Source organism: Homarus americanus, unplaced genomic scaffold (genome assembly GCF_018991925.1).
Source record: "Homarus americanus isolate GMGI-L3 unplaced genomic scaffold, GMGI_Hamer_2.0 scaffold51859, whole genome shotgun sequence".
NCBI lineage: Eukaryota > Metazoa > Arthropoda > Malacostraca > Decapoda > Nephropidae > Homarus > Homarus americanus.
The window spans coordinates 2935341-2953584 of record NW_024711292.1 but is presented as its reverse complement, the minus strand read 5'-3'; the positions used below and the strand labels follow the sequence as shown (position 1 = coordinate 2953584).

Below are 18244 nucleotides of genomic sequence, written 5' to 3'. Positions count from 1 at the left end.
AAAGCCCCAAATCCTACAACCTTGGGTTGTTACCCAGACTATAGCAGCCGACTCTGCTGCAGATTACGACTTCTGAGTGAGTGACGAGAAAGCAGCCGACTCTGCTGCAGATTATGACTTCTGAGTGAGTGACGAGAAAGCAGCCGACTCTGCTGCAGATTACGACTTCTGAGTGAGTGACGAGAAAGCAAACGACTCTGCTGCAAACTACGACTTCTAAGGTGAGTGTAAATGGGTTGCTAGTGACGTGAAAAGTGAAGTGAGGATAATGGAAAGCTTAAGGAAAATGATTTAAAATTGTAACTAATATTTTTGGTGTTCGTTTATGTAGGTGTGGGATTGTCAAGTGAGGGTGGCAGTGTGGCATCTGCTGCCGAGTCTGGTGTTCCCAGGATGGTGCATCTGCTGCCAAGTATGGTGTTCCCAGGAAGGTGCGTCTGCTGCCGAGTCTGGTGTTCCCAGGATGGTGTGTCTGCTGCCGAGTCTGGTGTTCCCAGGATGGTGCGTCTGCTGCCAAGTCTGGCGTTCCCAGGATGGTGCGCCTGCTGCCGAGTCCGGTGTTCCCAGGAAGGTGTGTCTGCTGCCGAGTCTGGTGTTCCCAGGATGGTGCGCTCTGCTGCCAAGTCTGGTGTTCCCAGGATGGTGAGTCTGCTGCCAGTCTGGTGTTCCCTGGATGGTGTGTCTGCTGCCGAGTCTGGTGTTCCCAGGATGGTGTGCTGTCTGGTGCATCTGCTGTCTGAGTCTGGTGTTCCCAGGATGGTGCGTCTGCTGCCCAGTCTGGTGTTCCCAGGATGGTGCGTCTGCTGGTGTTCCCAGGATCTGCTGCCGAGTCTGGTGTTCCCAGGAGTCTGGTGTTCCCAGGATGGTGCGTCTGCTGCCGAGTCTGGTGTTCCCAGGATGGTGCGTCTGCTGCCGAGTCTGGTGTTCCCAGGATGGTGTGTCTGCTGCCGAGTCTGGTGTTCCCAGGATGGTGCGTCTGCTGCCGAGTCTGGTGTTCCCAGGATGGTGCCTCTGGATGCAAGGTGACAGGAGTTATGCCCTCATGTGATAAGTGTTACTGCCACTGACATGATATTATTGGAGAAGGGGTGGAGTGTAGTTAGGGGAGGTGATCACAGGTACCACCTCTGCCCTCCCACACACTCTGTAGGTGTGAGGTGACAGGAATTACGACATCATATGACAAAGGTTACTGACTCCATTTAGAGGGACACAGGTGATCTATGAGTTGATACACACATTAAATTTGAATATTTAAAGGTTGTTTATCTAACTTTTCCCATAAAAAATATTTCTGGACAAGTAAATTTCAAAAGTCACTTGCCCATATAATCTGAACAGTCTGTGCCCAACCATTAAATTAGCAAATGTACACACGCACACTTTCAAACAATTTATAATTATTATAAAAACTTTCTCCCAACAAATGAATAAGCACTACAGTACTTTACCTTTGTATTTTGAAGCTTAGTTATAGTTTCATCCGAGGGCATGATCTTCTTTGAGGTCTTTCTTATATGTGATTTTGAACCTGTGAAATAAGACATCTTAGCAGATACCCAAATTTCTCCATAATAATATTGTTAAGCAATCAGGCAATCATGCAGAACAGCTTCAAACATAGTCAGTACACAGTCTGCACACAGGGAAAAGCATCTTCTAAGAGTTATGAGGGTACTACAGGAATGGGACCATTTATCCGGCATGCTTGGGACCCTGGGGTTACCGGATAAGGGGTTTTTTCCGGAATTTTGCAGCGCCAGCCCTAAAATGTACTAAATGTACCGTAAAACCTCTATAACTGTCTGTGAAGACTGTTCGGATCACTAGAATAACCCATAAAAGTAGCTTTAACAGTACACTGAAGCATTAAAACTAAAAATTGTAGGAAGCAATAATAAAAGCATAAAAAGACCAAAATTCATAAAGTTGTCTCGATAATTCGTAAAAATATAAATTCGTGGGTACCTCTATTATTTTTTCAAATTTCACGGTCAAATACAGTAATGTCTCCATGAGCTGGAATCCCTCTTAACGGGAACTCTCCAATAGCTGAAATTGAAATTTGCTCAGAATTTTTCTGGAAAATTTCTTTCAATTCCAGGTTTGGGAATAATTTTTTGAGGTTGAAAATCAGGCACATTTTCTGGAAAATTATAAGAAAAACTCAAGAAACTCTATCCAAATCTCTCCATTCTGGGCCTGGGAATAAATTTTCAGGGAGTTTTTCGAGATTGCATCATGCTCCAACGCATCCCCACGTGTCAGGCGTGTGGGTGTAAACCTAGCTGCTTGGATTGCTTTTTTCAGATTCTGCTGCCATTGTATAAGGTTGCTCCCTCAGTAGTTGCTGTTTTTGGCATACAAATTGTGTTGTGCAATGCTGCACACTATTGTACCAGAACAAAATCAGCCAATCAGCCAAGAAGAGTGTTAAACAGTGTTAAGAACATAAACAGAAACTATAATTATGTATACTAATGTACTGTACACTCAGAAAGTGGGAAATGCTGGAGCACTTTAGTTTTCATCTTTATTCAAGGCATCTTCGGGTCATGAGACACTAATCCCCCACCCAGGACAATGGGTAACCTGACATAGCATCAAGTTAGGTCAGTAACATGACCCACTAATCCTCCACCCCACCCCACCACAAGTGTTAAGACATGATTAAAATTACATATTACTTTACATTCAGCCGAGTGAACAGTGTCTGCCTACTCTAGGTTTCAAGAAGACAGCATCTGTAGGTGAGTACAGTACTGTATATATAGTATATTAGTAGTATACATTATTTTGTTTACAGTATTAATAATATACTGTGCAGTGGTGTTTGCATAAATAAATATGGGTCTGTGCAAAATGCGTCATTTAGACTCGGGGAAAATTTTCCTGTGAAGTCGAAAATTCCACTGTTTCTGCTGTAACCCACAGCACTGTTCATGCCTGTATCATATAGATTTTTTGTTAAATATATTTATTTTACAAAAGTTATAGATAAGTTATTCAGGACTATTTTGGTAAAAAAAAAAAGTGTGTGTCCAACTTAATAAGAAATTAATTTTTTACTCCGGTATCAACTTGAGTTTTTTTTATAAAAGAATGGAGTCTCTATCATTATATCGTGCCAAAACATTTTGTCTAAGGCTCTCTTAATGGAAACGTTTTGTTTGCCTGTATTATATGGATTTTTAGTTTTCAAAATATATTTATTAACCAAACTTTTAGATAAACTATTCAGGATTATTCTGGTAAAGAAATTGAGTTTCTAACTCAATTATAACTACAGCCCCTCCCCAACTTACAACCTACTCGACTTCTGACCACCCGTACTTACGACCTGCCTCAGTTGCACCAAAATTTTATCAAATTACCTATTTTCGAGTCCCAACATCAGTACACAGACAAAATTTTCGTTTGTAATTCACTTTAAAATAGCTAGCAAGCTTAAAAGTGAGAGTTTTGTGGTGCTGAGAAGAAAAAGTGACTCCCATTTTAGATTTTTTTTATGTATTATTTAAGCATTTTCGACTTACGACCTGGATTTGGGTCCCTAACCCCGTCGTAAGTTGGGGAGGAGCTGTACTTCTACAGACTCCAATATAAACATTTCTTATGTTTTTTCATTAAGGAATACAGTTCCCATCATTGTATCATGTCAAAATATTTTGTTTAAGGACCTCTTATTGGAAACATCTTGTAGAGAATTTGTTCAGATTCATTATGGTATCAAACTCATCTCTCTAACACAATTAGAACAAATGCTGTGAATAAATGATTATAATTTTTCACTAGCCATAAATATTTTCACTTGTGCCCATTGGTCTAGAGGTTAATGGGAGTGTGTTTGTCCGTGTAAGATGAGGTGCGTAGTTTAGACTCTCGGAAAATTTTCCACAGCACCCAGAAATATTCTGGGGGTATGGGCTAGTGTCAGTCTGTCCAATATGCAAAGTTTAGTCTCTCGGAACTTTTCCCAAAACCTAGAAAAATTCCGGGAGTTAAAATTCTTTCCCCAGTGTTCTGTTATGTGTCTGGTTAGAATTCTTTCCCCAGTGTTCTGTTATGTGTTTGTGTTACTGTGTACCTTATTCAGGACGCGTGGAAAAAGACCATCAAGTTTAAGTGAAAGCAGTAGTGATAAAAGATTCTATAAAGGAATTACGCTGGACAATAAACATTATGATTTAAGGAGGTAACTCCCAGTAACTCTGATCATATCACCTCACCTCACAACCTCCTGCAGCACTCAACATCATTTCTGGTGAGTTAAATTCAAGTGTGTGCACTCATTGTTGTGTTACATAATGAATGAATCATTGTATGTGTCTATTTTCATTCATATATGTGCCTGTGTTAAGTTTTTGAGGCACAAAAATTTCCAGAAGAACACATCTCAACTTATATAATGGGAGTCAATAGGAAAAATGGTTTTGCGATATGGAAAATTTTTCAGGAATGGAACAGTTCCGTGACCCGGGGGATGCATGTGATTCTTAAAAATTTCACTATAAATAAATTCAATGGTATAGACTAAAAAAATTAGCTGGAAAAATTTTGTTTGTTTGAGATCTTTTGTCATGCAGCAGCCATTACCAGAAGTTTACTGCATCAAGTTTAGTCAAAATTCCATGCTACGTATTATAGAGGTTTTTCACTCACTAAGTCAGATATACACACAAACATGGATGCCTGTGAGTGATGGTGGACAACAATAATCACAGATAGTCCTTACCTGAGACATAAAGATCAAGAGCACCTTTAAACAGGCGTGGAAGAGAATATTCAAGCATAGCCACAAAATCCTCAAGTTCTTCAGTGACCCCAACAAGGAAGTAATTTTGTACGAGGTTATGTTTTGCCATTTCTAGAGCCCAGCTTGAACCTGGTATCCTGCAAGATAAATGACAATCAAAATCAATTAAGAAATAAAACTACTGTATAAATATTTGTTATTGAATGCTATGATAAGTTGAAGATTAACTCTTTGGGTATGAAGCTAAAGAAAATATTAAAAATGTCGTCCGGTAGGGAAGGGGTTAACACTGAAAAACCAAAAATAAAGGAACGAGGTACAAAATCGCTTATCAGGATCAAGGGGCATTTGACATGAATAACACAACCATTAAACATCCTCTCTGTTGCCCTTCAGAGACTGCATATAGTTTAATAGCAAGATAGTGATTTATAAAGTAATTGCAGGTGACCTGTGAGATCCTTGCCCACTTGAAAGCAGGATGGAGGAATTCATTTGTCAAGAACTAATGAAAACCCACAAAAGGATTCACTTTATCAACTTACCAATGACACACAGTTGGAGTTATCAATCTCTCTATTAAGATATCTAGAGATGAAGACTTAAGCATACAGTATTTGTTATTTACTCGTGGCCTCATATAATTCTTCATAGCTTACCAGCATTCAGCATAGTGACCACAGAAGAAAGGTATCTGCATCCAGAGGTGGTTGGTTGAGCAATCTGGATGCTGGAGGGCTACACATTCATCTAGTGTCTGAAAATGTCAACATATTTATGCTGTGTATGTGTGTATGTTGAGTTATCATACTCATGTGAATCATACTGTACTGTATATATTAAATACCATATGTATACCATATCTACTCGAGTATACAGTCATCCCTTGGTTTTAGCACACTTGGTTACCGCGATTTTCGTTATCACGCCTCCATCAAAATCTGCACACCTGCTGTTATAGCGCATTTTTCAAGCCGAGAATTTCGTTATCACGCAGTTGCCTCCAGGTGTTTTTAACCATTTGCTTCACCTACATCTATTGAGGATAAAATCTTTCACCAAAAAATTGACAATAACACATTTGCTGTAATCAGACATATCTAAGTTGCTTCAACAATTGCAATTTCAAATTCTGTGTCATTACTAAGGAATAACGAAGTCCCGGGTGCACTTTAAGATTGAGAGAAAACGGAGGACTCAGGCGTCCTGAAGCAATGAGAAAATGGACTCCTCAGACGGGGGACTCAAATAAAGAAAGCATAGCTACATGTTTTGTGGACTACAGTATTGAGAGTACCTTTTCATCACTTTGTAATAAACCTAGCCATGCCTATGTGTTTTTCTGATACTTACCATAACATTATCTATATATTTAGTGGGTCTAAATCAGTGGTGTCAAACTCAATACCTTTCGAGGGCCAATTCTTATTTTAGTTACCCTCTTCAGGGTCAACACAAGTGCTATATCACATATTTGCAGAATTGAAGTTTACAGCTTCACACATTGCCTTACCTGGCTTACCAGGAATACCTGATTTGGGTTTGTCTAATCTTAAGTATGTAAAATTCATTTTACAAAATAAACATGATTATATCTATTTCTTTCATAATTTCATGGGTCGATAAATTTTACAGTCATCCCTTGAGCCAAACCTGACCATCTCAAGGGCCACATTTGGCCCGCGGACCATGAGTTTGACACCCCTAGTCTTACAACTTACAAAATTTTTGACCTAAATATACTTTTTTATCAGAATTGAAATTTAAGGGGTTTAGCTAATTAAGGACTTTCAGAATAACAAACAAACTCTAAATCACATCTTGGAAACCCATAGTTGATGAGTAATTATTATTGAAAAATGTCAATAAAATATTTCAAGGGTCATTTTGGCCACTAATTACTCTGCAATCGAATCGTGGACCACATATAAATAATCAGCAACCTCAGGAGTACCCAAACTGTGGTTTTCAGCAAAATCTAATTTTTGGCCAAAACCACCAAAAATGTAAGTCTTACCTTACACCTTACAAAATTTTTGACCAAATTATACTTTTTTCTCAGAATTGAAATTTAAGGGGTTTAACTAATTAAGTACTTTCAGAATAACACACAAACCCTAAATCACATCTTGGAAACCCATAGTTGATGAGTAATTAACACTGAAAAATTTCAATAAAATCTTTCAAGGGTCATTTTGGCCACTACTTACTCTGCAATCGAATTGTGGACCACATATTCATAATCAGTTAAGGGGGGTGTGAGGGGTCTAACCTGTTTCATCTCCCATATGTAGTAAAACGATTGATAAATTTTGTCGTCCAGCAGCCTTTTTGTTTTATTTATTAGTAAAGTATTACATACTGTATTTTAATTTATTCTTCACATTTACTGGCATACTGTATATTATTTAACTTATTCCTCATACGAGTTGGTAATTGGCCGGAATTCAGTTTCAGAGTTGGTAAATATGTTCAAAGCAACTGCTATTGTAGTGGTGGTTATGGTCACGACACATTGGTGTGACTCTGGTGTCTTCCTACAAATTATGTCTAGGATTATACTTAATGTTTCTCAAAATATAGGGTTAAATTATACAAGATACTGTATGAAAAACTCAAGGATTTTTTACCCAAAAATCAGGGGTTGAACTACTGTATACTATACAGGTATATGAGATCAGTACAGTATACTGTATACATGAGTATACACCAGTACAGTGTATACGGTAAATTATATCTTGACATCCTGTTCAGGTAATTACGAGTGATATTTGCAGAATTTAAAAGTTGTCGACATTTAAAAATGTATCCCTTCTAAATACTAAGGAAAGGGGGTACTGAAACAAATGGCAGGATAAATGCTACTACGCATAAAGCTTCACTAAAAATACCATTTTTTATCAGAAAATATAGAGGAACAATGAGAACTTACCATCTTGTCACCCATTTTCTTATAAACACGTTGTGGCATGAGATCATCACCATATCGGATGAAATAATAGTGGGAGACAAGGCGCTCCAAAGGATTTCTAATGATGTTAATGTATAGTGGCTGCACATTCACTCCAAACCTTTTTGTAAAGAGAAGGCAAGTCACCATTATATAATCTTAACAATTACTGAGATGTAATACAACTTAATTTATGCAAAACTGAAGCATCACTATTCCAGTTAACATTAAAGTGAACTAACCTGTTAAAATCCAAGTATGCAAGATGTCCATGATATATTCCAGGTTTCTTTTCTTCCCAGTTTGACATATTATATACAAGCCGCATCTGGAGAAATTATTAATATTCATAATACAGTTTATAATAAAAAATAAATAAATAAACTGTGTCCCTGTTGTTTAGAGTCAATTTACCTTGGGTGAGAAGCTTGTTTAATATAAGAGTCCTAAGTTGAGTCACTCCCTCTATTCTCACCATATAAAGTCTGTACACTTTTTATAAATAAAAATAACTGCAATAAGGACTAAAACATCTCTGTAGGAATAATTGGTCTGACTGTTATAATGTACAGAAAGACTCCTCTAAGTCGGACTAAATGGAGCTTGAGGCTGTCTGACTTCTCTAAAATTCTGACCTAGGCGTAAACTCCTCCCAGGTGCTTTTAACCATCCTTTTGCAAATCCCTTCCCAAAACAAAATTCAAGTTAACAGTGCAGGTATATACAATTACACTGCTCTTACATTTATTGTAGCTGATGAATTTTGGGGTGGAGGACTGCTTGCACTTGTAATAATGAACATATATACTGTATTTACACTTACATTGAAATACATTTTATATTTAGTTACACTTATATTTATTATGTCTATGTTTGACTTTGATACCCCCAAAATGTTCTACACTACGGAGGGTATACGCAAACACTTGCTATCTTGAAAATAGGTTCTTATTCTAGTACGGGAGATAAATACAGAAGAACAAAGAAACTAGGTTCCACACCATAAGGACTAGTGATCTCAACTCTGTATCACTCCGCGCTGGCATGTACAGATGCCAGCATTCACAAGCTGAATACATAATATGTAAATATTACATAGGATTAATACATGTTCTGTAATACTTTACAATACATAATTAATAGAGTAATATAAGAATACACAGCTTAAGGTACTACTTCGTGTCCATATTATACAGTATGCACTTAAATCTAGCTGAAGCTGTAAAATGTACCCTGGTTCAGCCCAAACTCCTCAAAGATAATATTTATGGAGACCACAGCATAGTTTTGGTCTCATATCTTCAGTTTCTCTTCAATCAGTAGAGTTCTAAGCACTATACTGTTTCTATGTTCCCAATGGTCCTCAGTGGTGCTGTTTTACCATTTCTTGCTTTAAAGACCATAGTAATACACTCAGAAATCCCTATATATGTACAAAACACAAGAGTGCGTGGCAGAGCAAGAGTCGTAAGAAGAAACACATGGGAACTGACAACTAGCCCAATTGCCACCCTCTCAGCTGGAGCTTGTCCAACTTGTGGGGGTTTCTGACTTACATGAGTCTAACTGAGAGGGGTCTTACTTAGTGGTATATGGAAGAAAATTTAATACAAAGAATTATGAATTAAGGAGAAAGGAGCAATGCAGAATAGTCACAATGTGATTATTAAGATTACAATATTTACATTTTCAATTCCTTGACTGCAATAAAGAGAAAAATAAGTGTGTGTGTGTGTGTGCGTGAGATTAGACTGGATTTTCTCTGGTAATTATACTGTAATACAGGTATTATTCAATAAATAATGAAATAATAACAGAACAAACATTGTGCCAACTCAGTAGTGAGGCATGACAGTGAAATCTTAAGAAAGAGATGGATGGAGAAGATCTATGAAGCTGTTAGGGGTTAAAATTTTATAATGGAAGAAAAGGAACAACAGATACATTACGTCCTTAGTAGACGGAGTGGCCTCATTACAATAATGATATACAGCAGGTCAGTGGTTCTTAACCTATTTGAAGCTGCGCCCTCCTATGATCTACCTTGAATCCATATGCCCCCCCCCCCCCATGATCCGCAAAGGACCTTGGAACACATTCTTTTATAGAAGTAATAATTTTAAAAGTTCAGTTGTTTGAGGGTTGGCACTGCTGCTTCTCCAGAAACATCTGAATTCTTGGTGAGGTATAAGAAAGAGCATGCTACATGTCACTTTCAACATTCAGCCTGATTCAATACTTAGTCTTCACAGCAACAAGCGTTGAAAAGCCTGTGCCACAAAGGTATGGGGACCTCGGTATACCCCTCCCAGGCCAAACTGTAGTTGTGTTATTTTTCAACTTGTATTTTTGGGTACTTATACAATACGTATTTCTTTTTAATTTTTACTCTATTATATGCACATATAATCATTCAACAGAATGTGCAAAACAATAAAATAAATAGATAAATACAGTAAATAAAAAAATTAAAGAAATGATTATCATTAGGGTCTGAGTGTGGCTCCAACTGGATCTGGATAGTGTGTGTTCCCCTGTGGTTGCAGGGGCCCTTTTATTAGGGAGTTCAGGGTCACATGATGTTACCAGGCCTATCCTGGTGCCTCCTTATCAATACTCATATCGGTGTGCCTCACCTTTGTCCCTTGTTATCATGTGCTTTGGATTCACGCATGTGGTGTACTGGCCATATGTCTACCAGCAGCGCCAGCCCTATAAAGTTACTGTTATATACAGTACACCATTTTCCTGGTCTGGATAGCTTTTATCTGACAGAAACTCACTATACTGTACAGTACTATAAACATATTTTAGTTCATGAACTAGGAACCCCATGCTATGGTAACACTGTCCCAGCTTAGTCAGGCAGAACTGCAGCTTTAATATGCATTCAAACTCTGGCATTGTCTTTGCATCTCATTTTTTTTTTATTCTCCTCCACAATCATACCCATTGGAAACATTTCTTCTCTTCCAATCAGTGATGTTAAGCAACATTGGGTCTGTTTAGTACTTGGATGGGTGACCTGCCTTGGAATACATATATATATGTTGTTGGCACTAAGACCCTACAGGAAATGCCCGTAAGCATCTCATGGCTTTCTTGGCTATTCTTGGTCAAATTGACTAAATACTGTACAGTACTGCATTTCTATTTTTGTTGTCTTAATCTCCAAAATATGTCATATTATCCTCAAGTGGAACCCTTGAAACAAATGACATCTCTGACAATACCGTACTACATGAAGTTAAGATTGAGATTAATAAAAGGCAAGTTTTCCCTGCCCCACACAGCCACGCCAATATCTTAATTATAATTTAATTTCATTACGAATATATTTGTATTCCGATTCAGAAATATGTTCAATCCTTTGCATGCAACCCCTCTGAAAGATTGAACTCAAACCCCCTCCCCCTCCCCAATAGAAGCACATCCCCCAGGTTAAGAGCCACTGCTATAGACCAAACATATGGATAAATATCAAATATATTTCTCCAGTTCACGTATTGTTGAGTGTAAAGCCTCCTGAAATGTACTGATAACTTGTATATGTCAAGCTGAATACTATTTCTAAAAACACTTAACACTTTACCTGATCTGTTAAGGAGAGAGTTGGATTCTTCTTGGTTGTGTTTACATTAATAACATTGAACTTGTTCTTGGAGCACAGATCATAAGCCAAGCCAATAAATGAAGTGGATCCTGTCTTTGGGACCCGGTTGTAAATAACTATTAAACTCTCAAGGTCAAGACCTCTGCCATTAATACTGCTGATGGTATGGCCACCATTTTTTTTATCTTTCCTTTTGCCATTATTATTGCTGCTGCTTCTGCTGTTGCTACTACTACTGCTACTTTCTGTAAGTGTGCCACTCATTTGAAGTTCCATGGCAGCTGCATGGAAAAAAAAGTCAAGATTTAGTAAAGAAATACCATACATTAATATTTTGTAGAAAACAAAATACTGCTGCCATATTATGTAAAATGCTTCTACCCTGTACTGTATAAGTCAAATTTATCTTATTTACAACAATGTGAGGGGTCATGTGGGGTAGGTAGCATAAGGATGTGTTGATAATGATAATGTGGGTGTGTTTAATTATCACCTGGATAAGATAAATCCAGATAAAACCACACTACTAGAGCAAAACAATTTGACACCTCTTTTTCTTTATATGTAAGCAGGAACTTTCTAACAAATAAAATTTACATAATGAAACCCAGTTTCTCTTTATACAAACACAAATATTTGCCTTAATAAGTAGCACCCCTTTGTCACCCCTTTTTCTTTAAGGAATGCAAACTTTTAGCTGACATGTAGTGAAGAGGCCACCCAGGATGTGCAGAGATGCAATGTATTTATTCTTGACATATATTAGTGACCCGTGTGTGAAAAACTACCCAGTTGACCAACATTTTCTCTCCTAGATTTCCAGGAAATGCAGTTGAATGGGTTGTGGTATAAGCATGTGATGAGGGTAGAAGTAGGGGGATTGTGTGGTTAATGGCAAAAAATTTGACCATTAATGGATTTATATAAATACTTTTGCATTACCACTATATTAACGTGATAAATACCAATAATGAAGTTAACCTCTGAACTTTCTTCTATGCTATTTTTAGTCTTTCCTTTGCCATGCTTAATCTAGCTATACTGTACATTCTTTTTGTACTGTTAATATTCTTATACAATACAGTACTGAATATATAATGCACTAGCATGTGCCTACAGTAATACTGTAAAGTGGTCCCTCGGTTAACGAGAACAATCCGTTCCAGCAGGTTGCTCGTTAACCGAAGAACTCGTTAACCGAAACCATTGTTTCAATGGGTTTTTGGGTAATTGGTTCCAGCTCACCGAAAATTGCCTAAATTCAACAAAAAAGGTAGAAAAGTACACTTACTTTGAGGTGTGTATGTAGAAGGCTCCTGGATGACGATGATGATGGGAATTAGAATGGGGGTGGAGGAGAAGGGAGAAGAGAAGGCATTGGGGTGGAAGAGAAGTCACACCATGGCACCATTTCACCCATAAAATTTTAGTTCTCTTGGTGCAATTCAAAATTATTTTCTTTAAATCAACACTGCACTGCATTATATATTGTCAATATGTAAAATAAAATTTCAAAATGACCAATAATTTGCTTGGAAACACAGAAAAAAGCATTTAGTTGAAGAGAGTCTCGAGCAAGATGTTACCTCCACTGAAAACAGAGAGAGACTAATGCCTGTCTGGTGTGTGAACAGGCTGGATGGCACGCCAGAAACTAGTTTCTTTACCTTCAATCATGTTCAATAATTGTTAAAATGACTAAAAAAGTTAATATTAAACTTTTAAAATTATTGAATAGTATAAACTTCTTGATATTTACTAAAATAGTAAGGAATTTAAGCCCTAAAACCGATTACTGTATTGGCGGACTAATACTACAGCTGGTGGGCCGCCAAATGCAAGCGAAAACATGTTGAAGTCGGCTCGTAAAAAACTCGTTAATCGAGGGATTGCTCGTTAACCGAAGTTAAGAATCTTATGGAAGGTAAATCGTTAACCGAAATCTCGTTAACCGAGGCGCTCATTAACCGAGGCGCTCGTTAACCGAGGGATCACTGTACTGTATATGTACAACCATACCCATATGATCTTTTATATTGTTCACTTACGATGAGAATGGATATAGTTGCGCAGGTGACACACTTCCTTTGCCAAGTGTAAATACATAAGCATTACCACTGCACTCACTCCCACCATAAACAAGACCACCACACGGGAGGCCTGAAGACGGGAGCTTGTCATACTGAAAATAGGAAAGGCAATTACAGTCGGCATGGAAAAATTTTGAAGCCACTTCAAAAATCAGCTGTTATAACACAATGAGTTAACACTTTCACGAACCCCATGATGGAGCCACACAGTCCACCCAAAGTGAACTGAGGGGCTCCCGTCCATCCAAGTAGAAAAGCTTACAAACATTTGAAATTTGTGGCATCATCTTCAGTCGTAACGTTTGATGAATTTTAAAAACGGATGACAATATTTTCAGTATCAGATTGCCAATGGTTTGTGAAAGTGTTTTTACAGGTACTGTATGTGAAAATACCTGTAGTCAAGAGTTTTCTGTAAGCCCATACCATGACATAACAAATTATATGCTCCAACATTTTATACCTTAAGTTTTTCAGATAACCAAATTTTGGGTCAATTTACAACACAAAGTTATGAATTTTATAAATAACATATCCTTACATGATGATTAAGGTCATACAGGTGTCTCTCACTCACTATAACTTAACAACCATAGTTTTAACATACTAGTACTTGATAAATTAGGGAAAATGCTTATAAAATACACCGACAGTAGTCGAAGATTCATTATTACTATACTGTACTGTACTATACACAGTTTGGAGGTTGGAGACAAAGTGTGTTTTTAATGTGGATTCACAGTGCTTTGGTCTTCTCACTTCTGTAAAAATGGAATAATGATCCAAAATTGTAAAATACCAGTTTTTAGTGTTAATTAATAATCTTTGAAATAATTAAACACATTTAGAATAGTTTAAATGTCAATTACAGTACAGGGTATGCTGTCCCTGTAAATTTTATATTGCCATTAGAGAATATACTTTTTCTCAAAAAATATAGATTAACTTTACAATTTAAAGCTGTACTTTTCACTTATCATAAAAAAGTTATATGCCCAGAAAATACCTGACCTAGTACTACCTTAAATTTCGGCCCACAAGGTCAAAAATAATATTTTCATCAAATCTCTCATCCCAAAAACCTGCCATGTTTGGTATGGTCACTCTGGATAATGAGCCCAGGCCATGGATTGAACCCAGGACACAAATGGAGAGATATGCACATTACTGCTATAGCATCATTTATTGCAATAACTATAGAAATATAACATGGATGAATAAAGTCAACCTGGAGATGATAGTACAGGAGAGTAATTGAAATTTTGCTAACCTTTTCTTATGTAGAGCTCTGGTCAGCCAAGTACTTTCTGTTTAATTTGAAGTTAGGTAACGTTATTTAGGTTTTTTGGGTTGGTTAGGTCAGGTTCTATTAGGTTCCAGTAAATGTCGACTTCTATAATGACAAGCACAACAGAAATATGGTTAGGTATGTTTATAGCTACACAACAATAAACTCATGGCAAAATAAATGCCAAGTGCCGCCAGAGTCATGGTTAAAATATAGTTCTCACAATTTTGCTGGTAATGGACAATTTGCCAATGAGAGCACACTCACGGTAAAATAGCATTAGCAGGAACTTAGTCAGTCACAGCAAAATACCCACTGCCTTATTACTACAACTTCCCCTCAATAAGGTAAATCAATTAACTCATATATAAGGTGGCACAGGGGAATTAATAAAAATAAATAAATAAAATATAAAAAACAACAAGTAAAAGATGTCATTTTTAAACTTGCACACTTAATGGGTTTGTTGAATTTTCATTTGTAAATAATGTGTCATTCTTGCACACCTAAACTGGCTATTTTTGAGACTTGTATTTAGATAAAAAAATCCTTCTCTCACTCTGGTTCTGTCAGCATCTCCCATGCATGCACACTCGTAAATTTTTTCCTTATTGTCGAATTTTAACACATAAACGAGTCATCCGTGCGCTCCACAAGACATCATGAAAGTGAGATATGCAAAGCCTTTTGATCTTTCTTTTATAAAATTTATATTTCTAATATTTAAGTTCATTATTGATCATTTAAATTGGTTCTATTCTGTACAGGATACACGGTTTGTGAGAGTTCACACTGTTCTTTACCTTGAGTAGGGTTACTATAGTACAGAAAATGGGTTTTACGTACCTAGGTATATATACTGTACAGGGGAACTTGAATATACGCAAAATTCGTTCTTACATGAGGCTCCCAGAACGCATCCCTCGCATACTTTGAGACCCTACTGTAAACTTCTCAGTATTATTACAGTTTGAACCACAACTCAGTTAAAACAATTTTGTGTTTGTCAATAGGAACAGCTTTTTCTAATACTACTTCCGTCACAAGTGGATATTAACCACGAAAGTAAATTCACATAAGAAATTAGCGTAAATCTGCAGTCACCGTGTGTCGTCTGTTTGCTCACAGCCGACCTGTTCAATCTGAGCTTACTCTCACATCCACAAAAAACATAAAATTATACCATGATGCTTCAACAAAGTTGCTTTCATTGGTACCAGATATCAAAATAAGTACTTTCTGTTTATTATAGCGGTGATGGCTAGGAATTTAGATAAGGTTAGGTAGGTTTCTTTGATTGCTTGGTTAGGTCAGGTTGTATGGGGGGGGAGTACGTCTAAAACGACTCATTTCCGGCTGAAATGAAGGTCAAATACCATGGGAAAAACAAAAATATGTGGTCGAACAGCAGTTGTGGCTGAAATTGTATATTTACCAACTTCTCATACAAGTTCACATTAGTTTATCATGTAACACTAATAGGACACAGTAAGTAATCGCAAGTAAAATGTAAACAAAGAAAACCCAATTAGTAGTTCCTGCTATTAGACAAATTTTAGTTTTTTATTAAGTCACCGGATTTGTTTTCTATGCATAAAACTGTTTATGAAAATCTTGAGGAAAAAACACCTATTACTAGTAGTGTGGGCTTAAAAAAGACCTTTACCAATGGTATTCGTTATATAAAATTTGTAGGTTAAGTAGAATATTACTGTCATTAGCGGTTATAAATGACAAACTGTAATAAGAATCATATTTGGACGTAAGGATATGATACCCTGGCATGAATACTCTCTAACTTTGGTGTCGAGTTTGTCTTTTATTGTCAATTACACGACTAATTACATTTTCATACCACAAAACACTCAGCCTTTGTTGAAAGTTAACCTGGTGATGAACGGGCCGAGTTAAAGTATTACCTGTTAGCTGGAGTTCATGAAACACACACAACAAACACAAACATGGCCACTGACAGTAAGGTTGTGGACACAGATTCTCAAGGACAGACTCTTATCACTTGGACACAAAACATCAAGAAATTAAACAATCAGTTCGATTTCCAAACTATAAAATTTATAAGAGAGTAACAACTGTATTCATAATTTTATAGGGTAGATATGGCAATATTAACAGTAAGACCTGCTACAGCAAAGAGCGCCATCAACCGGCGCGAGGGGAATGTATTCCAAAAAGTTCTTAATTAAATCGGCATGTCAAGGATTACTCGTACAGAGATTTTGAGCACAATTAAATTTTACAACTCAAACTGTTAGGCTTGGTGTTTTTCTCGACAAAAATACCCACTCTCTCGGAACTGGAAATCAGTATCTTTGCCACCTGGCAGCTTCGTCGGTTATCCTCGGTCAAGTTGTTTTACTGTATACTCCCACGGCCAATGTGCACTGCATACTTACATTGTCTATATTCATGCTGAACTGTATAATTGCATAATTTATAAACACACTTATCCAATTATCAACCTGTATTACAATTGGTGAAGAGGATAACGAAAAAGAAAAGTAACGAGACGTGACCGATCGCCCAAGCGGCTAACGAGCCGATCAGTGGTTAAGAGAATAAAAGTAAATAATAATAATAATAATAATAATAATAATAATAATAATAATAATAATAATAATAATAATAATAATAATAATAATAATAATAATAATAATAATAATGATGATGATGATGATGATGATGATTTATCTTTCTTTTAACCTCTTCGCTACTCGTTAGCCGCTTGACGGTCGGTCACATCTCCGTTACACACTGTTGGCAAGTACTGGGCATGCACTGGCTCCTGAATCATTGTATCTCTGTTCCAGTGTTGTGTTGATCAAGTATGGTCTTGAATGAGCTCACACTCGGTGCCGTCACAACGCTCTCCGGCAGATAGTTCCAAGAGTTCACAATTCTCACTCCGAAAAAAATTTGCCTTCACAGTTTTCTGGACTTGTGGTTTCTTCAACCTTGAGCTTTGAGCCTGTGACCCCTTGTGGGCGGACGACCGCCAGCTCCAGGTATGTACAGTAGACCAAGCAGCACCCCCTGAGATGTTTATACACTTCGAATAGGTCACCCCTCGCCCGTCTGTAGTATAAGCTAGGTAGTTGCAGGCACTCCAATCTCCCTGGATAACTGAGGTTCCGTAGAGCAGGCACCAGTCTGGTGGCCCTCTTTTGGAACATATTCAATCAATTGATAATCTCTAGCATACCTCGGGGACCAGATGGGGTGACAATACTCCAGGCGGGGAAGCACCTCGCTCTTGAAGATCGTGAGGAGTGACGGACCATCCAGATACCTAAACGACCTTCTTATAAGACATACTAGTTTCGTTGACTGATTCACCTTCTCACAATGTCCCGAGAATTTGAGTTCATTGCCGACATACACACCCAGGTCCTTTTCACATTCAGTCTCAATTAATGCAGTCTCTTCGATCTGTTGGGACATTGTGATACACCTCCTTATTTTTGGTGCGACACAGGTGCATCCTTTTGCACTTCGTGACATTGAATTTCAGCAGCCATTTCCTCAACTA

At 37.4% G+C, this 18244-nt stretch overlaps 1 protein-coding gene across 3 annotated transcripts in view; it reads right to left on the bottom strand.

The window, feature by feature from the left end:
• LOC121872191 (heparan sulfate 2-O-sulfotransferase 1-like) overlaps positions 1-17057 on the bottom strand; it is a 38128-nt gene extending 21071 nt beyond the window's left edge. The window contains exons 1-8 of one of the 3 annotated variants that reach the window (XM_042375054.1): positions 17002-17057; positions 13368-13501; positions 11299-11600; positions 7949-8034; positions 7689-7827; positions 5416-5513; positions 4736-4893; positions 1452-1531 (exon numbers count right to left, since the gene is read on the bottom strand). In XM_042375054.1, the coding sequence (XP_042230988.1) occupies positions 1452-1531; positions 4736-4893; positions 5416-5513; positions 7689-7827; positions 7949-8034; positions 11299-11600; positions 13368-13500 (996 nt within the window). In that variant the 5' untranslated portion in view covers position 13501; positions 17002-17057. Of the gene's footprint in view, positions 1-1451; positions 1532-4735; positions 4894-5415; positions 5514-7688; positions 7828-7948; positions 8035-11298; positions 11601-13367; positions 13502-14679; positions 14852-16616; positions 16699-17001 lie in introns of those variants that run through there. The other 2 variants (XM_042374968.1, XM_042374890.1) reach the window with 2 other exon arrangements.
• Between the last annotated feature and the right edge of the window lie 1187 nt (positions 17058-18244).